Genomic DNA, 21,780 nt, shown 5'->3' with positions numbered 1-21,780 from the left:
GAGAGATGCCATTCCGGCAGTCAATGGTGCATCTTACTCGCACTCACATTTACAGCCGCGTCAATACGATCTTACGGCTCATTATTAATAATTAAAAATAACAGCTTAGTAATAAATTAATGACACAAATTTCTTCAGGATCATGTAGTGGAGGCTTTAATCTTTGATTTGGTCACTTTCTGAATTTCATAATAATAATTTTTAACCGAGTCACAGAATAAATAACCACACAGAAGCGAATCTGACTGTCGTTTCCATTGATTTTGTTGGGACCGAAATATTTGACCTTGTGCACCAATTACAGAATAGAACTTGATGTTCTAAGGAATAGACCATTCCAAATTAGGTAATATTTTTGACAAGTAGTTATTAATTAAATATGAAATATAAAATTTAACTATAAAATATAAATAAAATATAAAATAAAACGTATATAAATATAAAATTTAACTATAAACAACCATAGATATATAATACTCTAGATTGCGCCCTGCGATCTTATAATGGGTGACGGTTGCGACAGAGATAAATGAGCCTATTTTGTCGGTAGTCTCTTTTTAATTTAAGGGGAATATCGACGACGTGAATATCCCACTTTATCGAGTAATATGTGTTGACATTTGGAGCGGGTGGTGACGGGAAATGGTCTTTGGTCTTCGGACGTGGATAATCGTGGTTCGAATCTCATACCAACTTTACTTTTTTATTTTTATTTAATCAACATTGCGTTTATTAGATAATTTTGCATCTGAAAAATGGACCTAAGTAAATCTAGCAGATAATAAATGTATGTATAGTAAGTTAATATTGGAATACATAAATTGTGAACTGCATAGTAAAATAAAAGTCATTCGTTATTAATATAAATTCGTCCTTATTCGAATGATGTGAATGTTTGTTTTGCTTCTACTTTTTTAAAAAATTGTAACAATAGTTTCATAAATAAAAATAATGTCTAATTACTTATAATTGAATCGGTCATTTCAAAAACAGCAAAGTCCACAATTTTCTGAAACTAACTTTTTGAGAGGAATAGACTCCTTTAAGATAAACGTTCTGTGCAAAAACGACACCAGTCCAGTAAAAACATTAGGAACAAAACTACAATATAACTCTGAATTTTGATGTCATCCATTTCATCCATCTTTCGACTATATACCTAGTTAGTTTTCTTTGCTCTTCTGTAAAATTAGGAATATGTGACTCATGTTGTTTTTGAAATGACCGATTCAATTAATAAATCGATGGTACATTATGTTGATATTAATTATTGGTACCTAATTTTTTACGAATATTTTTAATAATTACTTTATACTATTCTACAATTAACTTATTAAAAAAATAACATTGGCTTTTATATTTTTAAAAATCTATAGGTACCTACACAGTTTTTCTTATTTGTTATATATTTATTTGCATAGATTTACTTTAGAGATGTAATAATATCTAATAAACGCAATATTGATTAAATAAAAAATAAAAAAGGTATGGGATTCGAACCAGGATTATCCACGTCCGAAGACAAACGACCAGTTCTCGTCGCCATCCGCTCGAACTGTCAAACCATCTAAAATACTCGACGACAGAGTAGGATAGTGACGTCGTCGATACTCCCCTTGAATTAGAAAGAGACTACCGACCAAATAGGCTCATTTATCTCTGTCGCAACCGTCACCCATTTTAAGATCGTAAGTACGACAGAGTAGGATAGTGACGTCGTCGATACTCCCCTTGAATTAGAAAGAGACTACCGACCAAATAGGCTCATTTATCTCTGTCGCAACCGTCACCCATTTTAAGATCGTAAGGCCCAATCTAGACTATTATATCTATGTAAACAACTGTCACGTCCGTTGCAAAAGTGAGGTTGCACCAGTTACGTTGACACATGAGCATGAAAATTATGTTACCGTTTTCGGCAGGAGTTTCGCTTCTGTGTAGCTATTTATTCTGTGGCCAAGTTATTATGCCTTAAAAATCGCCATTTTTCGTTTTTTTCAATTTTAAGTTGCTTATAACTCGAAAACGAGCAACTTTAGAGAAAAATTATAACAGACCTGTTTTGTCCAGAATGGTCCAAAAAATCTAAAAAAAATGCGTCCGGGCCAAAAATATTGATTTTTGCAATTTGACTAAAAAAAATAAAAAAAAAATTGGACCACTTTCACGTGGGCGACTTCTTGAACCTTATTCTGGGATGTCTCACGAATATGATTATGAAAAAAAATCTCATGGGAATATTGTTTCCAACGAACCCGCCGTTTTCGCCTTTTCTACTTTAAAACTTGGTCGAACAAACTTACTAGGGCGTTCTAATAAGTACTAGAAATAACGACAATTTTGGAAAAAGCGTGTGTGAAAAGGGTGTCCACATTCTTTAACCCCTCTGAAAAATAAGTTTTGTCGAAGTCTGCAAAGTAGGCTTTTATGGCGGTGATGAACTCATCATTCGACTTAACTGCAGTGAATTTTTCAAGTGAAACAAAAATAAATCATATAGGACCAAATCTGGAGAATACAGTGGATGAGACAGTAGTTCCTAGATCAAATCGACCAATTTGACCATGACGACGGCGGAGGTGTGAGCCGCTGAGTTGTAATGTTGAAAGAATAATTTTCTCTTCCTCAATTGGGCTGGTTTTCTGCAATTAGGAGTCGAGTCGACCCAATAATACGGCAGAGTGAAGCTTTCGTAGAAGTTTATGTAGATCACACTTAGTGAGTCCCGGTAAATAAATGGTGGCCATCACCTTTTCGACCGATTGGACAGTCTTCGCCGTCTTAGGAACACGTTTTTTGGGGGGTGACATCCACTGTATTGACCGTTTTTATATCTCTGGCGTGTACCAGTGGAACCGTTTCAAGTAATGTTTCATGGTTGTAATGTTCGGAGTGAGCAAACGCGACACACATCGCGCCGACAACTTCCTTATGCCCAAAATTTCTTGCATAATACTACATTCGCGATCTTTTGAGATGAGATGTATATTGTCTCCACTATCTCGCCCACCGTCAGTCAGCGGTCTGCCAATATGAGATCGTGTATTTCTTTTAGGTTATCCTCCGTGGTAGAAAAAACCGAAGTGTCACTAGTTGAATCAGTTTGACGTTGAAACCAGTTCAATCACTTTTTGATGGTCGCTATCAAAGGAAAAGAATCGCCGTATACAGCATTTAAGCACTTTTTGATTTCGTTGCGGGATTTTCCTTCCAATTACAAAAGTAGAATTACCGACCGATATTGCTTTTTTTTCATTTTTCTGGGGTCAAAACCCTCTTAAGACCCCATGTAAGACCCTCTTACACACGCGGTCAAAACAAAATTATTAAACTACGTTTAATAGTAAAGATTTGGAGGTTGCGCCGAAAAAAAAACGGAGAATTCATAAAATCAGAAAATATGAGAGAAAAGTTTACGTGAAGTAGTTTCAAAGTGCGAAATCCCATTTTGATTTTGTATTGCAGAAGTCAGTGTAAAATAGCCACAAACAAAAAATTGATATACTGTTGCAATTCGTTATAAAATGTATAGACTTGACGAAGGTCTGAATAACGTTCAAGACACATTGTTTATTTCTTACCCACAAGCTGAATCTTGTTTTTATCGATATAATATGATGCTACAATATTATAGTAAAAAGTTTACCCAAAGTTTGCTGGGAGTAATTGCTTATTATAAATAAGAGAATAAATTGGTTCCAAATAAAAAATAAATTTTTCGTTATAAATCACTAGGTTCCCGTGGTAAAATTTTGGGTAGGTACATTTTTTACTGTAATGTTGTAGTATCATATTTCTTCGATTAAAAAAGCTTTAGCTTAAGCATAAAATCCTTTATATAAGGTATATTTGTTAAAATCCCTATACAGGGCTACATCAAAGACAGAACTAGTTATATCCACCCCATATAATCATACTGTAACAAAATTTAATAGTCTCACTACTCTTTCTGGGTCCCGTTCATGTTACATTTTAATTATATTCTCATAAATTTATAACACCACCCCTCTCCCCTATGTTAGCTATCTCATATATTGGTCTGTTTTGTCGAACCCTTAGAGTTCCAGTCGATATGCAGGGATCTTGAGAAATGGTGGCATGTATCTTAGCTTGTATTATACAGGGTGTCCCGAAAAGATTGGTCATAAATTATACCACAGATTCTGGGGTCAAAATAGGTTGATTGAACCTCAGTTACCTATATACAATAGTGCACACAAAAAAAGTTACAGCCCTTTGAAGTTACAAAATGAAAATCGATTTTTTTTTCATATATCGAAAACTCTCAGAGATTTTTTATTGAAAATTGACATGTGGCATTTTTACGACAGCAATATCTTAAAAAAAAAATTAAGTAAAATTTGTGCACCCCATACAAATTTTATGGGGGTTTTGTTCCCTTAAACCCCCCCAAACTTTTGTGTACGTTCCAATTAAATTATTATTGTGGCACTATTAGTTAAACACATTATTTTTAAAACTTTTTTGCCTCTTAGTACTTTTTCGATAAGCCAGTGTTTATCGAGATATTTTGAATATTTGTCGAATCCACCACATATTTGTATATGGTTAAGTACGGTTATAGAGACCTGTTAATAATCTGAAAATTTATTTATAATTTACATTTTTAGGTATATTTTGAAAAAGAAGCTACATCTCGATAAAAGGTGACTTATGAACAAAAGACTAAGAGACAAAAGTTTTAAAAACACTGTGTTTAACTAATGGTACCACAATAATAGTTAATTGGAACGTACACAAACATTAGGGGGGTTTAAAGGAACAAAACCCCCATAAAATGTTTACGTAAATATATTGAAAAAGAAGCCGCATCTCAATAAAAACTGGCTTATCGAAAAAATACTAAGAGGCAAAAAAGTTTTAAAAACGTTGTGTTTAACTAATGGTATCACAATAATGAATTAATTGGAACGTACACAAAAGTTTGGGGGGGTTTAAGGGAACAAAATCCCCATTATTTTTTTATGGGGTGGACAAATTTCACTATAATTTTGTTTTAAGATGTTCCTGACATAAGAATTATACATGTCCATTTTCAATAAAAAATCTCTAATAGTTTTCGATATATCGAAAAAAATCGATTTTCATTTTGTAACTTCAAAGGGCTGTAACTTTTTTTGTGAGCACATTTGTACTAAGGTAAGTTAGGTTCAATCGAACTATTTTTGACCCCAGAATCTGTGGTATAATTTATGACCATTCTTTTCGGGACACCCTGTATATCCCTCCTAGATCAGAAAACAGTTCTACACCTTTGTTACCCACACAGTGATTTTTTATGGTACTTCCACATACTATAACAACTTCCAATTATTCTAATATAATTGATAATTTTAAATAAACACACAACTGCTTTTCTAAGCCCTAGATATCACATATAAAGGGTTTGATAATGTTTATTAAGTTTTCTTTATTATGTGTAATGTGGTTTGCCTACTTCCTCCATTACAATATTTTAACATTTACATCAAGTCTATTTCCATTTTTACAGACTATTTACCACAGTGGGAACGACTGTTTTTATTGTTATTAATTTAACAAATTTTACAATAAATACCACAAAACAACAGGGAAATTATAACTTCCTGTGGAACTGTCATTCCTGTCATGTCACCATTCAGAATTTCCGTTATCAAAATCACTTGCTTCCGTACAGCCATGATGTGAACTTGTCAGATAGAGCTCATTGGTACCTCGGGCGAAAAACATTGGATATTTTATTCATCCATGTTTTAATTCATATCTTTGTCATATGTTCCGATGACGGATCAATTGTAAAGGGTTTTTACCCATATATTTCTACTTTGGTGGTTAGCATGTAGATTCTAAGTGAGTATAACCTATAACTTTTTATAACCTTAGTCAACATTTTAAATACTTTGCATCATTTTATCTGGTTGTACACATTTTAGGATTGCACTGATGATGATCGGTCAACCGATCGAAAACTAGTTCTGTCTTTGATGTAGCCCTGTATAGGGATTTTAACAAATATACCTTTTATAAAGGATTTTATGTTTTTGTAATGGTATACAGCCAACTACAGGAAATTTTTCCTCGTGGATTTCTTTAACTTAAGGGTAAGTTAGCTTTTGGGTAAGAAATAATCAAATTGTTTGGAACGTTAAACGCCACCACATAAAATAAAATATCATGACGCATTTTGAAACGACTTAAGAGCGTTGGAGCAAATATTTTATGGCTATTCCTACATTTTTTTTACGGTGGAAAAGTGGATATGAAGCGAAGAAAGCAACTTTTAAACATTATTATAAGTGCCATGGACAAATTTCAGTTGCCTACCTAATAGGTCTGGATCCCGCGTATAAAAAAAAGTTGATTAATAGCAAGCTGAAAATTTGTTAATGGCTTAAGGGTGTCTAGTCGGACAAACTTTGATGTATGGGAACACTGGAACAGGGGAAGTTTTAATTGTGGAACAATTTAAAAATTTGGAACGTCAGACCACGAAAACATCCCATGTATTTTGTCGGACAGAACTTCCAATTGATTTGTTACCCTTTCATTAAACTCTCCTGCAAAAATCAGACTGCTATTTGTCACCTGTCATAATTCCTGTCATTTAACATGTTCTACGTGTTCAACTCATTAAAATGCCCAGTCAGTGCCGGATTTACCAATTTTCCGCCCTACGCCAGTTAAAAAATGCCGCCCTTATGTTAGCTAGGTAAAAACAGCAATAAAACCAGAATTTTAAATTTAAATATTTATTTTCACAACTATATGAACTATAATAATATTATATTAGTTTTCGCCGGGATTTCATAGCCGCAAACGAGTTTATAATATTATCAAAATCTAAGCTTGTTGTCAAATCAGATTCTATCGTCAAAATTGTCAATGCATTTAATCGCTCTTGTTCCATTGTTGATCTTAAATACGTCTTTAATCGTTTGAGGGTAGAAAATGAGCGCTCCGCCGAACAAACTGTGACAGCCATAGCAACAAATATACGTAGGGCGATTTCAACGTTGGGGAAAACTGCTTCCAAATTGTATTGTCGAATGTGCGAGAGCATATTTGATAAAGTGCATTTTTCGTATTTTATGTCTGTTTCTTTTAAAAGTTCCGAGAAATGCAAACATTCTGTTGGAAACGCATCCTCCAGATCGTCCTTGATAACATTCCTGTAGGTACCTGGCACTTTTGATTAACTGTTCTTGCGAACTTTCTTTTATAACGTAAAAGAATCCAAATGTTTTGAAAACACTGTCATATGCTTCATATCTTTTGTTCAGTTCCATTGAAACCCTATCAAGTATAGAAAAATATGTGTCCACTTTTAGCTGTTCCCTTCCTGTCAGAATTGTGTCACCATCCCTATTTTCATCTGGGAAAAGTTTACGTCTCCGATTTCTTTGATGGTCATCATCGTATCTTTCATCCATAATATTTTTGGCTTTGTCAATGTACGTTTCAAACATGGCAGTATTTCGCAAAGATTTGACAAAATTTATCAATGATAAAAAGAGTCTAGTTACGTCGCCAGTATCGATATCGACGCCGTGAAGAGTTTTGTTGGTTTTATGGAAACGCTCTAATATCACTTCCCAAAAAACCGACATGAAGGCACATTCGAAACGGTTTAAGCGACGTTTAATCCCAGCTGCCTCCGTTCGAACCGTTGGTTTTTCTGAAACCGCTTCTTCAATTGTTGTCAAAGCATTTAAATAATTGCTCCAGCTCCCGCGTAAGCTCATTAAAGCATCATGGCGTGCAGACCATCTTGTTCCGTCGACCCGTTTTGGAACTTTAGCGCCGGGTTTTAAATTGGAAAGTAGAATTTCCCAACGACGAGTAGACGCCGAGAAAAAAGAATATAGCCTATGCACCGTTTCAAAAAACTTTACAGCCTCTCCGGCACATTCGGCAGCGCAGACGCCAACCAAATTCAATGAATGGGCGGCACATGGTAGGTAATCAGCGAGCGGGTTGCGTTTCAAAATCCTTGCTTGTAAACCACTGTAACAGCCGGACATATTACTAGCGTTGTCGTAGGACTGACCTCGACAATGTTTTAATTCCAAATTGTGCTTCTCCAATTTAGAAATTACAGCATTTTCCATATCTTCAGATTTATGTCCCACATTTGGCAAAAAGCCAACGAAGCGCTCTACTGGTTTTCCATTTTCTGTAACATATCTGATGATTACGGATAATTGATCAATATGTGCCATGTCGGGTGTTGAGTCAATTATAATTGAATAGTATTTTGACTTTCCAATTTCGGACATAATGTGATTCAGAACCTCAGTCGACATTAAGTCGATAAATTCTTCACATATTGTAGATGAGACGTATGACGTTTTACCACTTCCCGGATTTCCGTGCTGAGATACATGCGTGGCTAAAAACGGATCAAATTCCGCTATGAGCTCCAGACACATCATGAAGTTTCCGTTGTTTGGATTGCCGAATTTTTCAACTGTTCCTCTAAACGGTAAACCTCTGGAAGCCAATTTTTTAGTCACTGCAACCACCCGCTTTAACACTTTTCGCCAGTAATCTTCTTCGAGTCTTATTTGCTGACACAGCAATGAATCAATTTGGTTTTGCTTTTGTTGACGCCGCAATAAGGTTACTTGGGATTTGGCGTGTTCGTGGGAGTTTTCATGTAAATTCAAAATTTTATTTACATTACTCCAATCATTTACGCCATCAGTGGCCATTTTTGAGGTTCCTCCGAAAAGACGACATGGAATGCAAAACAGGGATTTCTTTGATGGTGAATATATTAAGTATCTACGAGGTTGTTCTTCCTCATTGGCAAGTTTCCGACGGAAAACGTTCTTAGTAAGATACCGTGTCTTATTGCCAATAACAGTTTTTGTTAGTGAAAAATCCTCATCTGTATTTTGGCATATTTCATTTGGTAAGGACAACAAATAATCGATAGTAGCATCGTTGGCCTTCCATTCGGCAGGGTCGTTACTGATAACTGCTTGTAAGCATTGTGGATTTACTGAAGCTGATGCACATGCAGATGCTTCTATTTTAGATTCTGACCCTAGAACAATAAAATATGCGAATATGCGAATATGCCTCTAAACTAAAAATTTGCATTTTGATAATCGAAGATGGTATAATATTGTAAAACTTTCATAAATAAAATTTTACATCAAACATTTTTTTGTAACTCTACTAATTAAGGATTTATGAAGTCATTTCAAAATTGTAATTTTTTTATTTTCCCCCATATCATAAACGAGATGGTAATTTTAAAATTTGTGTTTACCGTTTTAAAGTTACCCCCAATGATTTTTTTTTGATAGGACTAACAATTATTAACAGTTACATACGAAGAAACGAAGATACCATATAAGTGTCGAAAATTGAGAAAATGATGTTTCATTTCAGCCCAAAATATACAGGGCAATCAGAATCAGGGCATTCCATTTAAATGAAAATTTAAAATATGCCAAAGAGCCAAAGAGATGCCCAAAGAGTCAAAGAGTAGCAATGTAGTTAAAAAACACATTTATTCACATAATGACATAATCGATACTCACTCTCACTTGGCTCTGTGTCCATCGCTTCCGCATTATCTGGTGGTATAGGTACAGCAGACACAGCAGTAACAGTCTCCGATTCCGAATCCGAATCATGTGTTTGCGCTTTGGAAGTTGTAGTTGTAGGTTTAATTAAAAAATAGTTGTTTAATTTTTTTGTTTTGTCTAAAACTGCATGAAGTTTTCTCCGCTTTTCCTCAGCAAGCGTCTTGTATTGCGCTCCACTTAATCGTTTTCGGCCGTAACTCATAGTGTTGAAAATTTTGCGACACTGGACTCGACACTTTAAACAGTTTAAACTAACTGACTGGGATGAACAATATTGAATATTGTTACGACTTTTACCCGTCGTATTTTCCGTGGGTTCTTCGTTCTTCAATAAACCAACAACTCACTTTAAAACTTTAAACTACTACTTTATTTCAACAAGTCCACTTATAAGTATAACAATACTTGCACTATTTACCTACTAATATTTACAGATTTCTAATACTCAATACTCTTCACTCTTCTACTTCTTTACAAATAATAACTAATAACACTTACTTAACACTATCTCACTACTAAAACCACTCTGTCTAGCCAATCTGTCTGCTAGTCACTCTCTCACTCATATCTTCAACTGTGTGGTGATAGCACACAGCACACAAGCAAGCAAGCAAGCAATTTGATTCAACCCGACCCATGGGAGATGTTCACCCTTTCGAAAAAAAGGACATTCGGGTGTAACAATTCATTGGGGCGAGGTGTTTTGGCCCGAGTATAAATATAGGGATCATCCCACCTCGCTCCAATGCCCCAGGCCATCCCTTTCCCCCCTATAGCACGCTTATGCGCAATAGGGGCACAACTATCAGCCAAATGCTCTTCACAATGGAACCCTGGGTAATAGGATTCCAATGTGGTACCCTAATCGAATGCAAAACTAGGCCAGCGTTAAGCGCTCTAAGCCTTTTATCCTCTTATTTATTTATCCGCGGGAACTAAAATTGCTTGCTTGGGCTCCAAGCCATTGTACCGAGTCCTAATGGGCTCCGTCCAATGGCTTGACGCTCTAATTTTATGTTGGTTTTTTTTTTATTTTGTGTGATCTTTTTGGTGGCTTACGCCTTTTTTATGATTTTTTTTTAATTGTATTGTGGTTTTACGTGATCATCTGTCTGGTATCTTGGATGGTTTCCTGGACTACCTTGGTCACTATGTTGGTGACTAGTTTGACCAGGTATTCTTCGTCTGGGAGGATCGCTGTGGTGGCTTGTTGGTTTTCGCCCTGCGTGACTTTGGCATAGGAGACTCCGTTTGCCTGTTGTCGTCTGTAGATCTGTTGTTGTGGCCTCTGTTGTGGTGGTCTATACCAGGTTGGACTTCTCGGGCATCCTCTGTAGCTTGCGGGGTGACTTCCTTTGCAGTTTGCGCAGGTTGCCTTTGTTTCCCTGGGTCTTTTACAGGTCTTCGTGTGGTGGTCTTCTCCGCATTTCACGCATTTGGGGTGTTTGTGACACGCGTTCTGCGCATGGTGGAAGCCTTGGCAGTTGAGCACACAACACACAGCTGTAACTGTTCGCTTTATATACCTACCGGCAGGGTTTCCTGAATGTTCTAGGAATTTCCAGTAGTTAAGTAGTTTACTAGAAAAATCGAGACGTTCACTTACGACTTCCTTTGACTACTATCAGTAGCGCGGCTCTTATCTAAAGCGGCTTCTTTGCGGCAATCGCGCGGCAGATAAGCGTTATCCTTTTGTTACAGTCAGATAAAATAATCATTCCCAACAATTGTACTTCTGCCCGACCATGTTACGGCGGGGCGGAGACTTTAGATTTCATTGGAAACCTACCAAACATTCATTCATTTTTAGCTGTATTATACGTAAAATAGATTTTGGGTGATGGCCCCGTATATAATTTCAGTTTAAGAGTTTTCCTGATAATTGTTTGAAATTTTGCCGCCTCCCCAGTTTTGCCGCCTTACGCCTAGGCGTAATTTGCGTAATGGGAAATACGGCACTGTGCCCAGTTGGTGATAAATAGCAGTCTGATCTTTGCAGGGCATTTTAATGAAAGGGTAACAAATTAATTGGAAGTTCGGTTCGACAAAATACCTGGGACGTTTTCGTAGTCTGACGTTCCAAATGTTTAACCTGTTCCACAATTAAAACTTCCCCTGTTCCAGTGGTCCCATACGTCAAAGTTTGTCCGACTAGACACTATTAAGCTATTAACAAATCTCCAGCTTGCTATTAATCAACTTTTTTCATACGCGGGATCCAGACCTGTAACTTTTAACTGCATACTGGCATTATAATCTAGTGATAATAACTCTCAGCTTGTAGGTTTGAATTGAATTCCAGCTTTTTTTCGAAAAAAGGCCACCCGCGAATATAATAGAACGACAAAATGCAACTAAAAAATGTCATTCGTAAAGTCTAAATAGTTTCTAATTATTTTTATTATTAATATTCTAAATCCACCCTCCTATAACAGTCATTAAGATGACTGGTAACTAACTCTGTTTTGAGATATTTCATTTCTAATAGATTTTCTCGGAATATTCTCAGCTTCGTAAAGCTTTATCCAAGGAACTTGTTTGTAGTGTATCGGTTTGAGAAATTACTCGTGTGCATTAATCTCCTTCCTTTGTGTTCTGTAGCGCTCTCAATAAATCTAGTTCGGATCTGGCTCAAATAATGGCGACGCCTTTAGTGTTGGAACGTGTCACACGGAGGGAAACTGATAAAAGGTAAGTTATTGCAAACATTTTCAATAATGTGTATTGGAAGAAAAAAGTTGCGGTGGAGAAAAGTTCGGCCGTGTGCTGTAGATGGGAACATTAAAATGTATAAGACCCATTCTTCTCGAATGTCCGATTTAATATCCGTTGGGGATTACGCAGTAGGGGCTGTCAAGTATGTTAAGAAATCGAATGTCATATTTAAATTTAATTTAGATCTGTATACAATATATTATACAATATATCCCACTTAGCCCATTAGTGCATAGAGAGAAGAAAAGTGAAAAATAAGTTTAAAGGACCCCGAAAAACCTTATGGGAAATGGCTTTCTTCAAATGCTCTGCAAATTTGGGTTCTGGTAGTCCTTGATGTGTAGAACAAAAGACTCAATAGGCGCATAGCTTCAAAAAATCATGGTTTTAAGATGATATAAGCCTCTGAAGTTATAGGTACAGTGAGGACGTTTGTGTCGGAATAAATTCATTTTCTCGAGAATGGGTGGTTCTGGAGATAAATTACGAATTAAGTCGATTTTTATTTTTAAATTATAATTTTTTGGCATTTATATCATACTAGTGACGTCATTCCTCTGGGCGTGATGACTCAATCGATGATTTTTTTAATAAAATAGAATAGAATAGAAATATGCTTTATTGTCATGAGAAATTGCACAATTTTATTTACAAAGCTTAAAAAAAGTCAAGAAAACAAAACAATAACAATTCAATTTACTAAAATTACATAAATCGTCAGTATAGATTAAAAAAATAATAATTAATAATGAAGTTAAACATTTAATCAATTGCAAAATTTAAATACCGGGTGTCCACTTATATTTTACCCCAATTTAACTGCCTATAACTTCTAAACGGCTCAAGATAGAAATATGGGGTTTTCGATGAAATGTTTTATTTTAGTAAAAGTTTTGTCTGAATGGATTGAATTTTTTATATGGCTTTCAAATACGAGAAAAAAGAATGGCGGATTTTTGAAAAAAACGTTGTTGACTTTTTTTAATGGAGCACCCAGTATATTTTTCTGTAAATTGAAAGAAAGGTCATTCACCTATCCAGCTATATAAAGTTTTCTAAAATCGGTTGTCAAATCACTGAGTAATTAATTTTTAAAATGACGGGTGCAACGTGAATATCGCATACCTAAATAACATAACTGAGCAAAATGATATTATGTTATGTGATTTCCACATTGCATCTCCCATTTTCAAAATTAATTGTTCACTCAGTTGGCAAGCGATTTTAAAATTTCTTATATCGCTGGATAGGTAAATTACCGTTTTTTCCAGATAAAAAAAATATACTGGGTGTTTTAATTAAAAAATTCAACAACGTTTTTTTAAATCCGCCATTTTTTATTTAAAAGCGATATAAAAAATGGTCATTTACCTAAAAATTTGAAAAAACGGTCATTTATCTATCCAGCGATATAAAAAAATTTAAAATAGGTTGTCAAATGACTGAGCAATTAATTTTTAAAATGAGAGATGCAATGTGGAAATCACATAACTTGGTTAGTTATGTTATTTAGGTATGTGATATCCACGTTGCACCTCTCATTTTAAAAATTAATTACTCAGTGATTTGACAACCGATGTTGAAAAACTTTATATCGCTAGATAGGTGAATGACCTTTCTTTCAATTTTCAAGGAACATACTGGGTGTTCCATTAAAAAAAAAGTCAACAAAGTTTTTTTCAAAAATTCGCCATACTTTATTTCGTATTTGAAAACGATATAAAAAAATTCAATCCATTCAGACAAAACTTTTACTAAAATAAAACATTTCAGTGAAAATCGTATATTTCTATCTTGAGCAGTTTAGAAGTTATAGGCAGTTAAAATGGGGGAAAATATAAGTGGACACCCGGTATATTGCAAATTGTAAAGTCTACCTAGTAATAGATGAAAAATAATACAAAATAAAAATACTACTTGTGCAAAGGGTACTGTAATTTCTTAGTTATTGATTAAGAATATCTTCTACGGCATAGTATGGTCTTTCGGATAGGTAGGCTTTTGTCAGTTTACGGAATTTGGGGAAAGATGCTGCAGATTTAAGTTGTAGAGGGAGATGGTTGTAAAGTTTTTTTGTGGAATATAATATAGATTTCTTTACTAACTCAGATGACGGGTCGGTAAATAGACGTCAAAGGTAGAATTTCGCGTGAAGTAGTCATGACTAAGTCTTGGTGGAAAGACATGTAGATGTTTACGAATTAAGCAAACAGTTTCTAAAATATATAAGGATGGGAGGGTTAAAATTCTGTGATCTTTGAAGTAACTTCTACAATGTGTTGTTCTTCTGAGGACAACCAGATATCTTATTGCTCTTTTTTGTAATTTAAAAATAACCTCGAATTGGGACCAGAACTGTACCAGAACCCCAAAAAGGAAGACCCTAACCCATTAAATAAGAATAGGGGTCGTGTGATAGCTAATTTGAAAAGTTATTCAATTCTCTATTCAATAATATAAACATTGACATAATTATTTATACATAGTGCCCAAAAATTTTTTTGAATTAAATTAATTCAGACAAAAAGAAGAATGAATATAATTTATTTAATTCGAAATACATTTTACTGTTGTCCGAAAACAGGAAAAAAATGTTTATTTGATAAATAGATATTGTTTTTCGCTTAAATTCAATACGAAAGCTGCCACCCACCTACCTCTTAGCAGTTTGAACATTTAATTTAAGCAAAAAAGAATACTTATTTATCAAATAAACATTTTTTCCTGTTTTCGGACAACAGTAAAATGTATTTAGAATTGAATAAATTATATACATTCTTCTTTTTGTCTGAATAAATTTATTTCAAAAAAAATTTTTGGGCACCATCTATAGATAATTATGTTAATGTTTATATTATTAAATAGAGAATTGAATAACCTTTCAAATGAGCTATCACATGACCCCTATTCTTATTTAAAAAAATCATCGATTGCATCATCACACCCAGATGGATGACGTCACCAGTATGATATATATGCCAAAAAATTATAATTTAAAAATAAAAATCGACCTGATTTGTAATTTATCTCCAAAGTCGCCTATTCTCGAGAAAATGAATTTATTTTAACTCAAACATCCTCACTGTACCTATAACTTCAGAGGCTTATATATTAAAACCATGATTTTTTGGAGCTATGCGCCCATTGAATCTTTTGTTCTACACATCAAGGACTACCAGAACCCAAAGTTTCAGAGCATTTGACAGAGAGCCATTTCCCATAAGGTTTCTGCATGATCCAAATTGCAAAAAAAATCCATAAGCACATCATTATAAATTCAACAAAAATATTACCTAGGCTGATTTTTTTTGAGTTTTGACAAAAAGCAAATCCGTTTAAAAGGACTGTATGAACAAGAATATGGATATGGATAAATGTTCATCTAAGCCCCCATCTGTTGGAAAGTTTTTATTCAAAGGGATAATTGACCTGTGTTTGAACAAATTATCGGTTTGTTCAATGTTATTGTTACCATTGAAATGGGGATGTCTTATAAGTTGTTCAAATCGATTTAGCCTCAAATAATCAGAAAAATTACAAAACATGCGTTTATTGGGATACTTTGCATATCTGCTAAGTAACATAGCACCAAATATATGATCTCTCGTAGAGAAAAATTTAAATTTTGGTTTTTTTGTAAGCCACAAAAATTAATTTGTTTGGAAAACTATATTATCCAAGATTGTTTGAAAACAAGATCAACAGGAGAAAATCTACTGGAGACTCAGCATTTTGAGCTTCATAGGAAGGTGGTATGGTTTGGAAATCAACGTCTATATTATTATTCAAATTTGAGTTTGTCCAATTATGTGCTTTTTTACGTTTAGCTTTGGATGGTGCATTGGATTTTTTTAGCACACAACTAAGTTTTCAATCTAATAGCACATAAAACAATATCCAAAAATGTTCTACAGAAGCCTCGGGGGTGGTACCAGAGAAGGTTACCATTGTTTTCAATCTGGTTGGATGTAGAGTAACATTTTTGGATGTTGTTTTATGTGCTATTAGATTAAAAACTTAGTCTTTTGCTAGCAGTTGCCGCTAGGGCATCCCTGCCATTTTGTTGGTTGCAATCCGTGACTCTACGTCGGCGTTTGTCCTAGTTGTGTCAGAGAGAGCAGCATATGTGCCTTCTGATGAGAGACTAATAAGTTTCGAAACCGGTAGAAGTGCTTGCTGCACTCGCTGATTGAACTGGAATAATGATGCGGCTGTAGTTTCGTGTTGCAACGAAATTGAAAATGGTTATTTATTTTTGATGGATTTTTTTCTTTGCAATCTTATAGATAAAGGAAGTGTTATAGACTCGCTCAAAGAATTTCGTCGTGGTAAATTATGTGGAGGAACTAATAGAAAATGGGCATTATTTTCCACATTGTCATCAAAGTCATTCTCAAATAAAATATCGCAAGGTTGGTTCAGAATGAATCTTGGCCAACGATTTATGTCACCAGATTCTTGGTCGGAGCCATCGCTGTATTCCTCAGTTTCGACCAAATTTACCCCAGGAGTCTGAATATAAATATCTGCACCAACTTTATCAGTATTGCCCACTTCTTTTAACTCCAACAACTCTTACAATGATCATTGAAAATAATGCTATCGTTGACCTCGGTGCATATAGTCCTATAAACGGATTTTTTCAAAAATGCTTTTCCAGAAAAAATGATAATTATTTATAAAAAAAAAAATAATGCATAAATTGTGTAAATGACATTCTGAAGTAACAAAAATTACCAAAAAATACAAAATAATAATATAGAATGTCTAAAAAAATTGCATATTTATCAACCATTTGTCATGGATTACAAAGCAGCATCCATAATCATCGATAGTTTTCAGAATAGCGAATAAACGAACACTTTAACGCCTCCAACGCTTGAGACGCACTGCCAAGAGCATTTGTAGATGTCCGCAGGGTCTCTTAGACCCACAGTTTTATTATAGTGGGGGTCAAAATGCAGATCGTTTTAAACGGACTCATTGCTCTTTATAGTGCAATTATCAAATAACAAATCTGCCAAATATCACATTTATAACTTAAATAATATGCATGTTATCTAAAAACAAAAGCTATAATGCTGGAAACCAGAATTTTTAAACGCGATTTCAAAAATAACTAGTTTTTTGAATTGTACCTCTATATTACTAAGGGTGCGATATGTATTTGCCTGTCTTCTTCATCGCAATTTGATAGTCTTCTTAGTACTCAACAAAATATTTCAGTTACTCCAACCGTTATTCCAATACGCAGGCTTGTTTCACATACTAAAAGTATGTCAATATTTATTTCTAATGTTAGCCCATCCATTCCTCACGCAATAATTGAAAATGCACTCCAGGATGTAGGAGTGACACTTACTTCTCCTGTTTCTTACGTTAAGTGGGGATCACCTGATGATGAATGCACTTATGTTTTAAGTTTCCGGCTCATAACTTATATATTACCTAGCTGTGATAATTTTTCTCTGCAAACATGATAACGTGATAACTTAACTGACATAATATTTATATCAATTGATAAATTATAGAAGTTGAATATATTGCAGAGTTGCAGAGTTATGTCTCAATATCCAACAAAGTGTTGCTTCCAATGGCCCCTCTTCATTATCAGTCAACTCATCAGATATAGAACAACCACCCTGTGTCATTTTAACTACAAGTAACACCCTTCCGAATATTTCTAACTTATTATCCAAAAAAATTCCTACACTTTCCTCCTATCCCGAGTTGTATAATTAAGAAATTATCGAAAAAATTCCACGTTATAATGACAGTAACTTCGACTCACCTCAGCTCCTATTACCCACCACTTCTCCACCTCGAATTCCTAAATAAATGCTTCCGCCTGAGTTCTCATCCACTATTATACAAAAATCTGCCAAAAAGAAATCAAAAAATCCATATCAGCTTATCATGACTCTTGCAGTATTAATCAGGAACCTCCCTCTATTATTAATAAGCTATAAGAAGATATCTCAGAATAATTTTCACTTTACGTAACCCAACTTACTGCATTTATTGAAAATTCCTTTATCACCAACGACCCTCTAACTGAAGCCAGTCGATTTACCACAGTTATGACCTCACCCTAATCTATACCACAATAAAAGAAATATCTTTAAAAAATCACATAATACGCCTTTTAAATAAAATCAAGCTACAACTCACTGAACAACTGCTTAGTGGCAGTGGAAACACAAGTGACTCCTCCATTCCTTCTCAATAGTTTTTCTTTCTTTTCTCTTATTACTTCTCCAAATTAATAACATTCAGTGTGATACAATAGAATTGCGATGGATTGTACCCTCGCCTAGACATCTCCCTCGCCTAGACATCTCCCTCGCCTAGACATCTTCCTCGCTATCCTTAACAAACATGGATCTCCCAACAGTCTTGTAGAGAAAGAAATTTTAGAAATTATACCAAAAAGATCATATTTAATTATGTTCTCATCTTCTCGGTTACCTTCAACATGTAGCGTTTACACAGGTGAACTATATAGTATTCTGTAGGCATTTAATGCACCTCCCACCAAAACAGACATATTGACATTTGTATGGATTCCCTTTCATCTATCTATTCAATTAATGGGTCATTCCATTTCAAATCACTCAATTTTGGAGCAAAAAAAATAATTTTGGACCTCCGATTTGTCTGCAAATTGGTATATAGCTTCTGCGGGACGTAAAAATAACATATTTAAGGTCAAACATCTTCTTCTTCTTTTTTTCTAAAAATGTTATTTTATGCGATTTTACAGTGATTTGGTGTTTATTTATAAAAATTTGCATTTTATATCGTAAAGTATCAATGGAAAATATAATATTTTAATAGAAGGGACTCAAAAATGTCATTATATGGCATTATAACAAGTTACTTTGATTCAAAACAAGCTTTTGATCAAATTTTATAGTGTAGAAAACGTTAAAATACCGTTTTTTACATTGTTCTCCATTTCCAAAATACATCATAATCGATTTGGCTGAAAATTTGCCCACAGATAGACAAAACATAGGTCTTTAAGTGTTGAGAAGGATTTGAATTATATTACAATACCAAAAAAGTTACATGCAATATTATAGTCAAAAATGTAGGCGTCTACTCTAAGTAAAATTAACTCGAAAATATCGACCTCACGACAAAAATTGTTAAAAAAAATTGTAATAATTGTAAATACGGTTTATTTGGAACAATTTCAGTTCCTACCATTTTTGTCGAAAAGTTAAAAATGGCGGATAAATTGAGCAAAACAGGTTCTCCTTTAAAATCAAGATGGCGGCTAACGTAACGGAGGAATTCATTGGTGATTTTAAATTTAGGCTACTATTGACTTCCCTAAAGATCAAAAAAATTAAATTTTGGGCAGCTCGGCATTCAAGGTCAAATGTTATCCCGACTGGACTAATATATACTTTTGAGTCTGATATTACTGCATGTAACTTTTTTGGTATTACAATATAATTCAAATCCTTCTAACCACTGAAACTCCTATCTTTTGGCTATCTGTGAGCAAATTTTTATCCAAATCGATGATGATGTATTTTGGGAATGGAGGAAAATGTAAAAACGGTATTTTAACGTTTTTTACACTATAAAATTTGATCCAAAAACTTGTTTTGATTCAAAATAACTTGTTATGATGCCATATAATGACATTTTTGAGTCCTTTCTATTAAAATATTATGTTTTTCATTGATGCTTTACGAGAGAAAATGCAAATTTGTTTAAATAGACACCAAATCACTGTAAAATCGCATAAAATAACATTTTGAGAAAAAAAGAAGAAGAAGATCTTTTGACCTTAAATATCTTATTTTTACGTCCCGCAGAAGCTATATACCAATTTTCAGACAAATCGGAGATCCAAAATTTTTTGCCTGAGTGATTTGACATGGAATGTACCTAATACAATTTTCACTGACTACCCATTGGCACAAAAAATTCATGATATCTAACAAAATCTCTCTACTCAATATGTACATAATTGTCTCTCTCATATGGCTACTTTCTCATACGGGAATTACTGGTATAGTCGGTTCGCTAAACTCGTTTTTGTTTTTTGTCAATTTTGCCAATATTGGCAAAATTACTAACTATTTAGTAAATAATTATTAACTATTTAGTAATTATTTTTTTGCCAATTTTACTAAATTGGCAAAATTACTTACTAAAATCATTAGCCAGTTGTGTCTGAGTTCAGCGAACCGACTATAATGAAACAGCAGGTCATTTTGCCAAAGAAGCTACCAACCACAATACTGGAATAACCATAATTAAACTAGTTAGCGATCTCAAACTCGTTTTCAAAAAGCCATTAAATAATGCCTGGCAAAACTTATGGCTACTGAATAAAATAACTCTACATGAACTCCAACTATTTTTTATTGGTCATTTCTCTATGGACCTTCTAACGAGAAAAGAATCATCGATTATTAGACGATCCCGCATTAATCACACCAAACTTACTCATATTTTCTCCACATGTCCTTAGAAACTCGTCCAACTTGCCTCCATTGCAATGTTTATCTGACTGTGAAACACATCCTTACCGACTGTAATTCATTCACCAACCTGTTTACTTCACTGTATATGAAACCTACTGTTAAAGGAATACTCAACATCTCAACAACTCTACAGAGATTATGAAAACTATATTGTTTTTAAGAACCGCTCATCTCTAAAACAAGATTTAATATAATAGACATTAGTTAGAGTTACTCGCTGATCATCCCAACCCCCTAGGAACATGTGTGTACCGCTGCTAGTCAGCGGGACCCACATGTCCGAAGATCAAACCGGTCACGCTCCAAAAGAGTAAATCATTTTGGATCGGTACCTATCTGACCCCCAGGTTTTTCCTCCACCCCCCCCCCAACGTGTGACATACGCGGGAGGCTTATGATCTTTACGTTGGGTGATTTGGGAAAAAGAAACACCCTCCTTTTAGCACGGTTGTGGTTAGGCCACCTCACTGTAGGGGTAGCTTTATAGCTTTTCTCCCTATTTACATTACTGCTTCTACTTTGGTATTGACATGATTTTGGACTGAAGTCCCTAAGAGTGTGTCTCCCCTCGGAGAGACACCAACCTAGGTTGGTATCCCTCCGCGAGGAGCCGTGTGGTAAGCTCGGTCACTCAGCTGCCGAATTGGCAAAATATAATTTTGTTCTCCTCGGCAGCTGGGCACCCGATGGGTCTGGCCATCGAGCCCATGGCCAACGCTCATGACCTCGATGCTCAGAGTTTCGCGACGACTAGGTCTCTCATTCGACCTGCCTTAAGGGCCTGAAGCCTAAGTGGCTTGTACGAGGTGACCTGACGGGTCCCTTGTTCCATTAATATTGAGTGTGAGCTGAGTGGGTACGGCCAGTGTTCACTAATTTTCAAGGTATATATAATATTAACGTGATTGCAACAATAAAGGGTCTTTTTGTTGGTTTTATAGATTTTTTTGCGGGTTAGT

General features: G+C 34.8%; 1 protein-coding gene across 1 annotated transcript in view; it reads left to right on the top strand.

Moving 5' to 3' along the window:
• Positions 1–12,237: 12,237 nt before the first annotated feature.
• Positions 12,238–21,780, top strand: part of LOC126890323 (jerky protein-like) — a 62,159-nt gene continuing 52,616 nt past the window's right edge. Inside the window, exon 1 of the mRNA XM_050659187.1 lies at positions 12,238–12,290. Within this exon, the coding sequence (XP_050515144.1) occupies positions 12,238–12,290 (53 nt within the window). The remainder of the gene's footprint in view (positions 12,291–21,780) is intronic.

Source organism: Diabrotica virgifera, chromosome 8 (assembly GCF_917563875.1).
Source record: "Diabrotica virgifera virgifera chromosome 8, PGI_DIABVI_V3a".
NCBI classification, from domain to species: Eukaryota; Metazoa; Arthropoda; class Insecta; order Coleoptera; family Chrysomelidae; genus Diabrotica; species Diabrotica virgifera.
Note: the sequence above shows the minus strand (reverse complement) of the source record. Positions and strands in the feature narration are given on the sequence as shown.